The 14,670-nt window shown below is 43.9% G+C and overlaps 1 protein-coding gene across 1 annotated transcript in view; it reads right to left on the reverse strand.

Annotated features, from left to right (window-relative positions):
- The window catches only part of LOC144806204 (uncharacterized), a 109,490-nt gene that overhangs the window by 91,536 nt on the left and 3,284 nt on the right, over nt 1-14,670 (reverse strand). Inside the window, 2 exon segments of the mRNA XM_078672614.1 lie at nt 5,545-5,766; nt 5,768-7,660. Of these exon segments, the coding sequence (XP_078528740.1) occupies nt 5,545-5,766; nt 5,768-7,350 (1,805 nt within the window). The 5' untranslated portion in view covers nt 7,351-7,660.

The following is a 14,670-nucleotide window of genomic DNA, read 5'->3' on the forward strand; positions in this document are numbered from 1 at the left end:
GTCTGTACGAAGATGAAAGTTTGAATTAAGTTTCAATGACGAATTCATACGTTGGTTGCAAACTCTTGCCACAATCGTGTTGGAACATACCTGTTTGTTGGAATAATTGGTGTAGATTCAGGTGCTTTGTTACAGCCGGGAGCAGACATGGGCCAATGCTGCCAGATATCAACATTTATAATCCTCCACCGGGCGGCGATAGCAAGGTCAGAATGTTTCTGGATCGCTGCTGTAGTGTAATTCTTGATTACCAAAAATGGCATGTGCGCACATTGGTGTAAAGATGCATGTTGTGTCATTACATCAGTGAAGGATCATGGGGATGTAGTCTACGTTCATTAGAAAGGATAATGCACGCAGTAGGGACGTAGGAGTTTACTTCAGTTAGGGGAAGTGCTAAGATAGAGCTTGAGCAGAGTAATCATTTATGAAAAAGGGGCCATGTGAATTCTAGATCCTATATTTGGCCGTGACTTGTATGAGAATGAATTAGCGGCGGCACACTGAATGAAAAAGAGTCATGAGAAGTGTGATCCCTTGGTAATGATTCCAAATGTAGGATGGCCAAATGGATTCAGAAGGAGCTTTTGCTCTACATGTAGGGGAGAGAATGTAGCCATACGGCTAGAGCGGTCGACCCGGGTTCGAGTTTTGGCAACAACGCTTAACATCTTGTCATTCTGGGCATATCATTTAATCTCCCTGTGCCTAACAAACATGAATGTGTTCATCTGTAACGAAACTGGTGCCCATGTACGGCGCTTTGATACCCAAATTCTCGGGTCTAGTTTGTGCTATATAAAACTCTAAAAAAAGAATGTAGGGGTCACTGTGTGTATTACTACAATGCACTACAGTTCCTCCCCTGGCAATACTGGGTAGGCAACATAAGCAAAGGTCAGCCCTTCCTACTTAGTGCAAGATGAATGTCACTTTCACCCAATGGCCCTGTTGTGCACAAACCAGCAGGTGAAAAGATTACGACTGTGGTGCAGGAGAAGCTCTGTTTATGTAAACACAGTCTTTTCTCCGACTCTGAACTTGGTGAAAGAACCGCAACTTTGGCGAGTTGAGAGCACTGCCAAAATACGACAATGCTCACACTCCACTAAATGCAAAATGACATCACTTGCATCTTTGTGTGCATGTTATAGGGTGATAGGACTGAAATCCTAAGAATTATATCTATATTTATGAGTTTCTCCTTCATGGCCATGTCTGGATTTCTGGTAAAAGGCTATGAGTTGGAACTGATGTTTGATTGGATTGTAATCTCTTTTCGTTATACACTTCCGCCTGGATCATGATCCCAGTGTGTGTCGAATACTGCAACGCTCCGCAGCGTACACTTTGCTGAAAAAAATACTTCTGATAGTACGGATTTCTTACCAAATTGAGCTGACTAGAGCCTTGATACTAAATAACTGCATTTGCCTCCAATGGCATACAGAATAACATTGTAAATCCTCTGCACCATCTTTAAAGTAAAGGATAGACACGGACCTAAATGTCACCACTCACTGAACCTGAACTATATTCCAAAGAACAACCAGAGATCTAGTGATATAAAGGGGAGAGGAGTTGCCCTAACGTCTAGGGCGGTCGACCTCAAATCTGAGGTACCGGGTTCAAGTCTCAGCAATGACGCTGAACATCATGTGATTCTGGGCAAATCACTTAATCTCCCCGTCCCTAAAAAAATTAATGTGTCCTACTGTAACGCAACTGGTGCTATGTAAAGCGCTCTGATACCCAATTCCGGGTCAAGTTCGCGCTATATAAAACTCAGTAAAAAATAAAAAAATAAAACAAATAAAAAAATCTGCTAGTTCATGCCAGGAATAACTAAAAAAACATACAGTAAAAAAACTGTTCTCATGATAGCCCCGTTCTGGAATTTTGTGTTGAAAGCAGAAGAGTAGAGCTAATCTTACAATACATGAGAAAGTGAAAACAAGCTTATTCAATGAAGCCTTCCCAAACACCCAGGAATCTTCTGAGATTACCTCCGCACAGGTCCACGAAGGAACGGGGACCCTTTGTACACATGTTTGACACCTGCAGAAGACTGGATTTGAACTTTTCCTGGCATGAACTAATCTTCTGAAGCTTGGATTCTACTTTGTCTAATGCAAGTTTATTGTAGGGATGACTGCCTTTTTTTGCCCTGCCGCTGAAAGATGGCCAGGGCAGGGGGAGCACTCTGTTACTACATACCTGAACGGCCCATGTCAAGTGTTAAATCTGCAGGGAGATTTTGGCTTATTAAGAAATAAGACTTTGCATGCTAAGATGTGGGGCCTACGTTTACAATGGAATAAAAGCAAAACTATAAGTCTCAGAGAGGAGGGTGTTGTTGGATAAAAGAATACCAAAGTGGCTGAAGGTGTAACACATGACATGGGGCAACTTGGCAGCCATGGAACTAACCGTCAGCTCACCTCTGAAAGAGGGAAGAAGTGGGCCAGAGTCGATCACATGCCAGCATTACAACCGACAGGCCTGAGATATAACTTTGCACATGTCAGGATCACCTGTCAGAGGCATGTAGGGCTGGGTATGAATAAGTCACCTTTGAACTTAGGTGTCGGATTCAGACACACATTAAACCAGTGTCAGAAAGAAAAGCAGTAGGGGGCATATTCGGTCACATGTTAAGATTAGCTCTGAGGAACAGGATTATCTCTGTCTTGAACCTGAAACAACAATATTTAACAAAGTCAGTAACATCCCGAGTTCCTCATGAATGTCATTGACTCTGCCGCAGTAGTGCAGCATCACATCATGCTAATTTTGGGAAACCGCCATTACAATGTGGCTGTTATCATGCATAGCCTTTACCACGCTTGCGTTACAACATGTGTACCGTTACCATGCATAGTATTTACCACGCATTTTTTTACAACACATACGCTTTTACTCCGAATGCTTTTACAATGCATTATGTTGTAAAGGTATGAATGGTAAACGTATATGCATGAGACTGCTAGTATGGGCATAAGTGTGGTTGCTGTGGTGAAGGCATTTGTCTGCCAATAAATGTAGTCAGATGAAACAAAGAGACCCTTTCGCTTCCTCTTTATGATATGCATCGTGCCTCAGCCTTACAGAGCTGCCTTGTAGTGAGGTAAGGAGAATTGGGCATGAGGTGGGGGTACGGCTTTAGGGCTTTTGGCTAGAGGTTTTTTCTTTTAAGGACTGGGCGCGAGCGCGGGTCGCGTTGGGGTCTGGTTTTAGGGCTCAGGGCAGGGGCCAGGAATTGTGTGGGGGAGTCGTGCCAGGGTCTGGTTTTAGGGCTAAGGGCAGGGGCTGGGAGGTTTGTAAATGGGCGGGGGTTCTCGCCGGGGTCCAGTTTTAGTGCTCAGGGTGGGGGTCACGGAAAACCTTTACCACGCACATGCCTTTAACATTTATGCTTTTACAATGAAATTCGTTGTATAGGCATGCTCTGAAAAGGTTATGCGTGGTATTGGCTTTCACATTGTAATGTACGCATTGTAACGGCAAGCGTTGCAATTAAATGTGTTGTTCAGTCATATATCAGCTAATATACTAAGCAATGGCATGGCATGGGGTGAAAAAAGTAATGAGTTTGACTGTTATTCCGAACACCTGCCTGTGGGAGCCTATTTGCAAACATTGCTCGCATCACCTTCTCTGTGTTTTTTCTATTAACTATGTTACCAAACTGTGATTCTAGTTTCACTTTGTTAGATTTTCAGGCTGAGGCATTTCTCTACAAATGTTATGCGGCCCACTATGTAGGCAGTCTGTCTAATATATCCTGCATGCTTTTCTTAATTAATCCTGTTGCAACTACAATTATACATGTTTTCTTATACAGTCAGGTCCAGTTTATGTTAAAAGCTTTTCTGGAATTCAGAGGACAAAAACATATTTTTCTGTGCGCTCTTTCTTCATGTTTAGTAAGATGAATTTTTTGACGGAATCTTTTCTTGCATTTAGAACACTGCTTTTCCCCGCTATGTCTTCTCTCAAGGTGAATGAGACCAGATTTCTGAATGAAACTTTCTGGCATTCAGGGCACTGATACAGCTTTTGTCCAGTTTGTATTCTTTCATGCTGATTGAGATTGGCTATATGATTGAAGCTTTTCTGGCATTTCAAGCACTGACAAAGTTTTCTCCAGTGTGCGTTTTCTCATGTCGAATGAAACTGGATTTGAGATTGAAACATTTCTGGCACTCCGAGCACTGATAAGTCTTTTCTCCAGTGTGTGTTTTCCCATGTTGCGTGAGACTGAATTTATGGCTGAAACTTTTCTGGCACTCCGAGCACTAACATGGCTTTTGTCCAGTGTGTTTTCTTATGTCGAATGTGACTGACTTTGAGACTGAAGCTTGTTTGGCACTCCGAGCGAATATATGACGCTACTTCGCAATGACCATTACTTCGCAAGTTTATTCTGCAAAATCATTTACATTGCGAATGCATTGAAATGTACTTAAAATGCGTTTTCACTTTATTTAATTAATACTCATACCATGTAAACTCCTTTACTGCACGTATTAAGTGCAAAAAATCTCTAATACTAACCTATCCCCTGGGACAGGATGACAGTGAATTATGGTTTTTTGGTGGGGGAGTATAGCAAATGTAATTAAAAACCATTTTAAATTTAAAAATGAGTCAAGTAATCCTTAATGTATTTTAATGTTTTTAAAATGCTTTTAATAAATTAAATATGTCTTTTGGGTGGGTGATTCCTTCCACTTTTTTAACACATTCACATTTACAAATAGGAACACTACATTACACAAATCCTCAAACACTATACTACCCTACACTACTCAAACACCTCTACACTACCCTAAACCCTAAATCACTACCCCTAAACGCCCTTCCCCCTTCCGCACAGTCCTGTCCCTACACTCTTTCACTACACTGCAAGACCCCCCGACACTAGCCTAAACCCTAAAACTCTACCCTACACTACTCAAAGACCTCTACACTACCCTAAAGCCTAAATCACTACCCCCTAAACGTCCTTGCCCCTTCCCTCAGTCCTGTCCCTACACTCTTACACTACACAGTATGACCCAGACGCTACCCTAAACCCTAAAATTCTACCTACACTACTCAAACACCTCTACACTACCGTAAACCCTAAATCACTACCCCTTACACATCCCTCCCCTGACTCCCTGTCCTGTCCTTTCTCTTAAACACGACCCTTCATGACCCCGACACTACTTTAAACCCAAAAAACAAAAAAAACACTACACAAACAAAACACTACAACCTAAAAGACTACCCCTTGCACAACCCTAAAAAACACACAACCCCCTTACCTCTCTCTCCTCGTGGTCTCTCTCTTCCCCTTCATCCGTGGTTCCTCTCTTATCCTGCTAAAAGCATCATCATAATTGCATATTCTTGTTTGGAAACGGAAGCGCCTCCTTTTCCAAACAACGATGTATATAGTTTGCAAAAGTAAAGTACTTTGTGAAGTAACGGTAAATGCGTACTAATGGTAATGCGTACTAGTGCCCACTAAGTAAAGGTAGATTACCCTCCGAGCACTAATGAGGCTTTTCTCCAGTGTGTGTTCTCTCATATTGATTGAGATTGGATTTGAGATTATGCTTTCTGGCATCCGGGCATTGATAAGGCTTTACTCCTGTGTGTGTTCTCTCGTGTTTAGTGAGACTGAATTTATGACTGAAAGATTTCTGGAACTCAGAGCACTCATAAGGGTTGTTTCCACTGTGTGTTCTTTCATTTCGAGTAAGTTTGGCTTTCCTGGCACGCAGAGCACTGATATGGCTTTTCTCCAGTGTGCATTCTCTCATGCTGATTGAGACAGGATCGGAGACTGAAAGTTTTCTGGTATTCCGAGCACTGATACGGTTTTTCTCCAGTGTGCATTTTTTCATGTTGAATGAGATGGACTTTTTGACTGAAATGTGTCTGGCACACCAAGCAGTGATAAGGCCTTTCTCCAGTGTGTGTTCTCTCATGCCGATTGAGATTGGATTTGTGACTGAAAGTTTTCTGGCACTCCGAGCATTGATAAGGCTTTTCTCCAGTGTGTGTTCTTTCATGTTTAGTGAGACTAAATATTTGACTGAAACTTTTCTGGCACTCCAAGCACTGATAAGGCTTTTGTTCAGTGTGTAGTTTTTCATGTTGAACGAGATGGACTTTTTGACTGAAATGTTTCTGGCACAGCAAGCATTGATAAGGCTTTTCTCCAGTGTGTGTTCTCTCATGCTGATTGAGACTGAATTTATGACTGAAACTTTTCTGGCACTCAGAGCACTGATAAGGGGTTTCTCCAGTGTGTGTTCTTTCATGTCGAATAAGATTGACTTTGCGACTGAAGCTTTTCTGGCACTCAGAGCACTTATATGGCTTTTCTCCAGTGTGTGTTCTTTCATGTCAAATGAGACTGACTTTGTGACTGAAGCTTTTCTGGCACTCAGAGCACTTATAAGGTTTTTGCCCAGTGTGTGTTCTCTCATGTTCAGTGAGAATGAATTTTTGACGGAAATGTTTCTGGCACTCCGAGCACTGATAAGGCTTTTGTCCAGTGTGTGTTCTTTCATGTTGAATGAGACTGGATTTGAGAGTGAAAGTTTTCTGACATTCCGAGCATTGATAAGGCTTTTCTCCAGTGTGTGTTCTCTCATGTTTAATGAGACTGGATTTTTGACTGAAACTTTTCTGGCACTCAGAGCACTGATAAGGCTTTTGTCCAGTGTGTATTCTTTCATGTTGAATGAGATTGACTTTGAGATTGAAGCTTTTCTGGCACACCAAGCACTGATAAGGCTTTTCTCCAGTGTGTGTTCTCTCATGTTGAGTGAGATTATTTTTTTGACTGAAACTTTTCTGGCACTCAGAGCACTGATAAGGCTTTTCTCCAGTGTGTGTTCTTTCATGTTGAATGAGATTGACTTTGAGATTGAAGCTTTTCTGGCACTCAGAGCACTGATAAGGCTTTTCTCCAGTGTGTATTCTTTCATGTTGAGTGAGATTATTTTTTTGACTGAAGCTTTTCTGGCACTCCGAGCACTGATAAGGCTTTTGCCCAGTGTGGATTCGCTCATGGCGAGTGAGACTAACTCTCTGGATAAAGTTTTTCTGGCATTCTGAGCACTGATAAGGTTTTTCTAAAGTGTGAGTTTGCATATGGGAAGTAAGACTGACTTTCTGACTGAAGCTTTTCTGGCATTCACAGCACTGATTAGGATTTTCCCCAGTGTTGATTCTCTCATGTTGAATGAGACTGGATTGATGACTAAAATTGTTCTCATATTTAATACACATACAAGATTTCGTTCTGGAATTGTCTTCACATTGGTTTTTATCTTGTGAATTTGCCATATTAAGTAAGAAATTGAGCCAGTGCCAGGACAGGTTTAGATAAAGTTCACAATTAACCTCTCACATAGACTGTACGCCCTGTTCTTAACACTTCTGTCCAGAGCTCATATGTTGTCATCTCAATAGGCAGCTTAGCTTAGTCATCCTACAAACCTTCCTTGAGCATTCCTATTGCACCTTGAATGACATCTCTCACAGGTTACAGTCTCCTTATGGCCAGGTGGATTCTTATCTGCAGTTCTTTATTTTGTGAGTCAAGCGTTTTCTACATTCATTTTGGAGCTTTATTAAGCAGTGATACTTTACCACCCTGTAGAATTAAATGAAAGTAGTTAATAAAATTAAATTGGCAAAAAGAAATATTATAAGCTGATTCAATGCATTGAGCTGTCATTTTTTGAATGGAAGCAGAGAATGTTTGAGCTGTTTTGCAGGTAGTTTGTGGTGACACAGTGTGCAACAGACCACAAGGGCCAAGGGAGTGGACACAAGGCAGCCAGTAATGTACAGATTCTGGTGTTGTTTAAGCAACGTTAGATCATGCATTGGCCATTCCTGGGGACAGTGGCTTTGGGATGCAAAGGATACTTCTTTCATTCATCTCTATGGAAAAAGAAACATTTAGAGAAGAGGGAGATGGAAGCCGGGCCAGGGATGAGGAGCTACATCTGTGTGTGTGTGGCCTTTGCAGAGACGTCATTGATTAGCAATGTGCAGCAAGATATACGGTGTGAGTAGAAAGACAGGGAGTTCAGAAGAAGAGGAGAGTGAAGGGGTGAGAGGGAAAGAGATGTGGTGATGAAAGAAGATTCCTTTTATCAAGCGAGAGCTAAGCTGTGTGCAGGAGGGAAGGGGAAATGCAAGTAGCAGAGGTACAGCAATCAGTGAGAGTGGAGGATAGAAGAAAGGGGTCAGATGGCTACAACGGTGCAGTGTTTGTAGGTAGTCAGGGGAAGGAACAGAGGGAAAGTGGGTAGGTGAGAGCAGAGTAGTGAGGGAGAGAGGTGAGGAATTCATGCAGAAGAGGAAATTGGTGGCTTCAGGATCACACATGAAGGGGTAGAAACGAGAGCAGGCAGTGAAAGGGGTGACGGAAGGTATGGGAGCAGATTAGGAGATAGGTAAGGTAAACGTAGCAGGGCCCTGGAAGAGGCAGAAGGGAAAGAAGGAAGGAGGACTGTGTCAAGAGGAAGGAAAGAGTGGGAGCAGAATGCAGAGAACGGTGGACTGAGGAGAAGATGGGAGGAGAGTGAAGAGAGGCTCAGAAGGAGAGAGGAAGGGACAAAAGTGAAAACTGAAAATGGAGTTGTACTTTTGAAGTAGTAAAAAAGAGAAAAGTGCTAGAAGAGGATGAAGAGTGGAGGCCCTGGGCAGAGGGGCTTGAGAGATGTAGAAGAGAGGAAAGAAAGAAAGAAAGAAAGAAAGAAAGAAAGAAAGAAAGAAAGAAAGAAAGAAAGAAAGAAAGAAAGAAAGAAAGAAAGAAAGAAAGAAAGAAAGAAGGAAAGAAAGAAAGAAAGAAAGAAAGAAAAGTAAACCGGATGTAGGGGAGAAGGTGGCTGCAACAGGTCAGAAGGGATAAAGGGGAGAGCTAGAGAGAGGTAAGGTTTAAAGGAGAACAAAGAGGGAGAAAGGGTATAGTAAAGGTAAAGGGGGTGTCAGATAATATGGAAGAAAGAACGGGAGCTGTACATGATTAAGAGTGAGGAGAACAAGCATTGGCATAGCCAATAGGTCTCCCCTTTGGGACCTTGTAATTATTTTGCCATGTAGCACGCATATAGAATTAATATATGAATACTATATATAAATTAAAAATTATGGAGCAGAGATTGGAACTCGAGCATGGAAACATAAATAAACATGTGTCCTAAGAAACCCACTGCTCCATTTGTGGTTGGAGGGGGGGACTTTTAACATGAAGTATCACACTTCAAATCCCTCCTCCATGTGTCACATACACCCGAGCAGCATAGAATGTAGCCTTTTAAAATTGCCACTACTTAATTGATGTGCGCCACCAATGCTAAATCCGGCCCTGGACAAGTGCAACACTTTCAGCCAGTCTGGGCTTTTTACCATGCAGCAGAATGCATTCTGGAACGTGTGGGTAAATTTGTCATCTATGTAGGTGCTCAAAAAAACATGTGGACAAAGCGCTTTTGTCTAAAAGGATGGCGGTCTCACATACGACAGACCTCCAGTTGGCAACTACGTAAGAGACTTCAAAGAAGAATGAGTTGCGCTGAGGTATCCAGATCATTCAACGGTGGACTCTCTTCACCCTACTTGTAGGCGGAACGGCACATTCCTGGCGTCCAAGTCATCCGGTTCGCAGTTGAGTGAAGCTGCGTTAAAATAGCTCCCCATAGCGTACAAATGCATGGAGAACATAAAAATCATCTGCCCCTCTCTTCCAACACCAACTGCATGCTGCGAGGTGGCCATGTGAGCGCGTGAACCCATAAGTGGCAGAATGGGGGATGGGCAGCATTCGGTAAAAGAAGAATCAGATTCCAACACGATCCCTGCCCCATGCCCCGGAGCAAAAAAAGAAAATCTGGTGCAGTAAGCAGGAATGTAGGGCTTCCTGTGCAACTCAACAGACTAAGGGAATCTGAGCAGGGAGCGGTGGGGTGAAGTGTGCTCATGTGCACCGATACAACATGTTTGTGTGAATTTGACGTATCCACTTAGGTGAACCTACGTCCCTACGTCCAAATGCAAAATGTGAACTCCGCTGCGCGCTCACAAATAAAATGTACTGAGACGCGCATGCATATGGAGCAGCTGCACAGATTCGGGCCCCTCAAAAATACACAAGTGCACTTGATGCACACCCAGAACACACTAATCGAGTCAAAAACTGACACACACACACAAAGCACGCGGACGGGGTCTGACAGGCAGATATGTCACAGTGCGTCCCCAGTGGCACCTAATGATACACATGTGGAGCAAACACACAGTCGCTAATTAGAGCAGTAAGCATTTTCCGAGGAGCTTCTAACAGCCCTTAATGATGGAGCGGTGGCAGCACTCGTTGGACTCGATCGAGGAATATACAATATGTTCTACAGGTGGCATCCAAGCCAATCGATATAGTTACGTTATGAGAATTAAGAACCGATGGTGGTGCTTGTTAATACTGGGGTCTTCATTTTATTTGCATAAAGCTAAAACGGAGTTGTGAGTCAAACTGGCAGTATCAAGTTAACGAAACAGTTGTCCAGCATAATAGCTTTGTCTATGAAACTAGGCTGTATACATCCTCTTGATCAAAGCATTGCTACGCACCCACTCCTTCATTCTTCAAAAATATTTACTCCCCGTACATGAAATCTCATGAGATCTAAAACAATCAGTTTTGAAATTATCTGCCAAATGGGAGTCTCGTGAGGCTCTGAAGCCTACTTATTGTGTTCAGCATGAAGAAACTTAGTACCTTTCACACGGTCACTTTGTGCTTCTAGGCACTTAAAACACTACGATTGTTATTTAGGTTGCTTTAAGTGTCCTACAGCACACCAGAGAGGTGCCCTAAGGGCCTGCATCAAAGTGTGCTATAATGCATTTGCCAGTTAACAAAGACAGCGTTCCATCTAGTTATCCGCTATCATAACCTATTCCTAGGCCCACTTGTGCCAGTAGCAGTTCCTTTGAAATGCTGCTTCTTTGTCGTCGCCACAGATAATGCATAAAGGGCCTTCTCACCAGGAAATGAAGGTTTAGGCTCAAACAGTGGTCACTTGGGCAGCATACGGTCTATGAATTGGAGTGGAATGGGTCTTTTACATGTCTAGAGCCAGCAAGCATGAAGCATAAAAATCTTACGTGCATTTGGATAGTCAGCAGTGCTATTAGGACAGGTGAGAAGCGCGGCCTTCATGTATCATTGAAAGTGATGTTTCACAAAACGCATCACGTTTATATTAATGGCAAGAATTCAGTCTCAAAAACATCAGCGGAGAAATCGAGTGATACCAGATTTCTTATACCTGCATGTATTGTCCCCAGCACACGTCCCGACAGATACAGAAATAAATTAATATTGAGGATCTTCATTTCTGTGAACGTTTGATCCAGTTCAGAGACTGCTTCAGCGCACAATGTTTTTCCTGTCAAACTGGAGGCGATTCGCAAACACTATTCACTTTTTCATTAGTGTGGGAACTGTAGAGGAACTCGATGCTCTAAAAGCGCACCGACTTCAAGGCAGGAAGGAAAGGCCAAGCGCTCAGATACATTATACAGTGTACTATGCCTTGATTAACTCAGAATAAACATCCATCTGGTGGTAAGACAAAGTTATGCTGAATGACTGCAGGAAGTGGGAAAAGGAAGGGCCACGCGGCTCACTGAGAACATCAAAGTGGCCGCAAAAGTGATTACAAAGGCTGAAGTCGGACAAATGGTGCCCGCGCCCGGCGCACAGGCACTGTACCTCATCCGCCTTTAGCCTTTGGGAGCACTTTTGAAAGCCCCTTATCTCGCCAAAGCATCGCTAACGCGATGGCTTAGACGAGACCTAAAAAGTGGGCTCAAAAGGGTGGAATGAAAGAAGGAGAGAAAGGATAAAAGGGTGACAGGAGAATACAAACACAGGCAGGAAGGAAGGTAAGGCAGCAGTCGGAGGCTAAGGGGCAGGAGTAAGGTCTTGTGGGGTGTTGTAATTTATAGTTTAGCAACCATTATATGCTATCACCTTTCCATTTCTTCCTGTTCCTTTCTGCTTCACTCTGCTTCCCCGCTCTTGCTATGTCTTGGTACTTACCAAGTTTCCACTGACGGTTGGAATGTCAGTTGAGATTCAGGTGGGAGACACTGACTGAACAGCTGTTATTGTGAATACAGTACTCTTAATTTAAATACGGCTTTCTAGTACTTTATAAAATGGGGTTTAATCTGGGTGTCAATCTTGTCCAGTTTTTACCTGAAGCTCAACCCCACTTGCCTCCTGTGATCGTCAGCCTCGACGTGGAGCTTCTCGGGGCTATAATTAGTTATAACAGCATCAAGAGTCACCAATATGTCAATGATACTCAACTCTACTTGAAAGGCTCCTCTGCTCCAGCCACCCTACACCTCAAACACTGCCTGCAACTTATCTAGTCAGGCAGAGGAGGGTCTTGAGGAGAGACCAGAGGGAGGGTAGGAATATGACAAAGCCATTGTATCAAGAGACATGAATCTGAACTGATGTAAACCCCAACTTTCACTGAATGCCAGGTCACTTAGATGCACCCTAACCATCAATGTCACCCTCAAGGAACACACTGCTAAGAAAGCAAAAAAAGCCTGGTACCATCTCCCTCTACTAAAGAAAGATAAACCACTCTCCCTGAACACAATTTCAGGACAGCTGTTCAAACCGTCCGGATGGTGGTTGTGCACGCTGCAGTGCGCTCCTTGATGGCCTCCCAAACGCCATGCTAGTCCCGCATGAGGGTATCCTACTCATATCAGCAGGTCCTACCAAGGGTCTAAAGAAATATAACCTCATCACCTTCAACTTGATTGAAATCAATTTGCTCCCCTTAAACATCCAGTTGCATCGTTTAGGGTCATCACAACCAGAACACCTGAATGAATGAATGAATGAATGAATGGGAATTTATAGAGCACATGGCTACCCGGGAGCCTCCCAGCGCTAGGCTAACCTACTGGTCCAGAAGACAGAGCAAATGAATGCTTTAAGGGAATAGGAAGGTTTTTATCGGTTTCCTAAAGGAGTGGTGACTGCATTCGGTCCGGAGGTAGAGAGGCAGAGCGTTCCAGAGTCTGCCTGCATTCAGGGAAAAGCGTCTGCCACCACTTCTAGCACGTTTTATTCTAGGGGTTACGATGACATGAAGGGCACCCGAGCGCAGCTGTCTCGTAGCTTTGTAAGGCTTGAACCATGGCTGAGATCAGAGGCGGGTCTAGCCCCTGAAGTGATTTATGAACAATACACTGGGATTTAACACTGATTCGCTCTTTCACTGGCAGAGAGTGCAAGAGACGGAGAGCGGGTTTTGCGGAGGACAGTTTTGGCATTCCCGTCAATAGTCTGGCTGCGTAGTTCTGGATAACCTGCAGTCTGTGGATTACCGAGGTGGGGGATCCTAGGTAGAGCGCATTACCATAGTCCAGTCTGGAGAGCAGAATGGACTGGACCATGGTTTTCTTGGCTTGGGGAGGAAGCAGGGGGAGCACTTTCCTAGCCATTCTGATTAAGCCAAAGCAGGTTGCCACTATCTTGCTGGCTTGCATTTGGAATGTCAATTTATAATCCAGCCAGATGCCCAGGCACTTTATTTCAGGCTTGGGGGATTGGACTGAACCCATGCATGCTGGCCAGATGGTTCTAAGGGCAGAATTATCAAAGTTACCCAGGGTCATGATCTCGGTCTTACCTCCATTAAGTTTCAGATGGAAGGACCCCATCCAGTTTACCACTTCCGTGAGACAGGCTTTCAACATCGTGGAGTGAGGTGCGGATTGGATTAGGGCTACAACCAGTTGGGTGTCATCGGCGTAGGTAACCATATGGATCCCAAAAGGAGCTACAATAGATGCCAGGGGGACCATATACACGTTGAAAAGTGTCTGGCTCAGCGACGAACCCTGAGGGACGCCGCACTGGAGGAGCCAAGGTTTGGAACTCATGCCATCTTATAAGACCTGGAACGTACAGCTTTCCATGAAGGAGCGCAGCCAGCTCAGGGCGGTGCCAGATACTTCTAACTAACCTTGTCGAAGGCTGCGCTCAGATCTAATAGAATGATCGCTGCTGCTCCTCCGGCATCTAGCAGTTTCCTACTTTCCTCAACGACCGCCAGCAGAGCAGTTTCTGTGCTCTGTCTAGGCCGGAAGCCAGTGTGTGAGGGGTGGAGCAGGTTGGAGGTTTCTAGGAACTCAGAGAGGCTTCGGTATTTGCAAGCACGGTACTGGGAACTCAGTGATCAAGTCTGCCTTATGGCTGATAGACATCTTCTCCCCTATGAGCTGTGGCTTATTACGCGCACGCCAGATAAAAAGCTAATATCAGATTTATATAGGATGCTGCAGGCCAGACATGCTCACACTTATAGTTCCGGACGGGCGCACTGGGAAAGGGAACTGGGCAGGACACTCAGTCACAAAGCGTGGGAAGGGATATACTATAGGGCCCGTCACTCAGCCTATCACATGGGCCTCACTGAAACCTTCACCAAGGTAGTGACCTATTGTTATTATACCCCAGAGCGCCTTCACTCAATAGACCACATTTGAGAAGTGACATGGCAGATGTGCCGTTCATTCTACCACAAGTGCATACAGCCTAGGGCAGTGTTTCCCAAA

This window comes from Lissotriton helveticus (assembly GCF_964261635.1).
Source record: "Lissotriton helveticus chromosome 1_1 unlocalized genomic scaffold, aLisHel1.1 SUPER_1_unloc_53, whole genome shotgun sequence".
In the NCBI taxonomy this organism is placed as follows: Eukaryota; Metazoa; Chordata; class Amphibia; order Caudata; family Salamandridae; genus Lissotriton; species Lissotriton helveticus.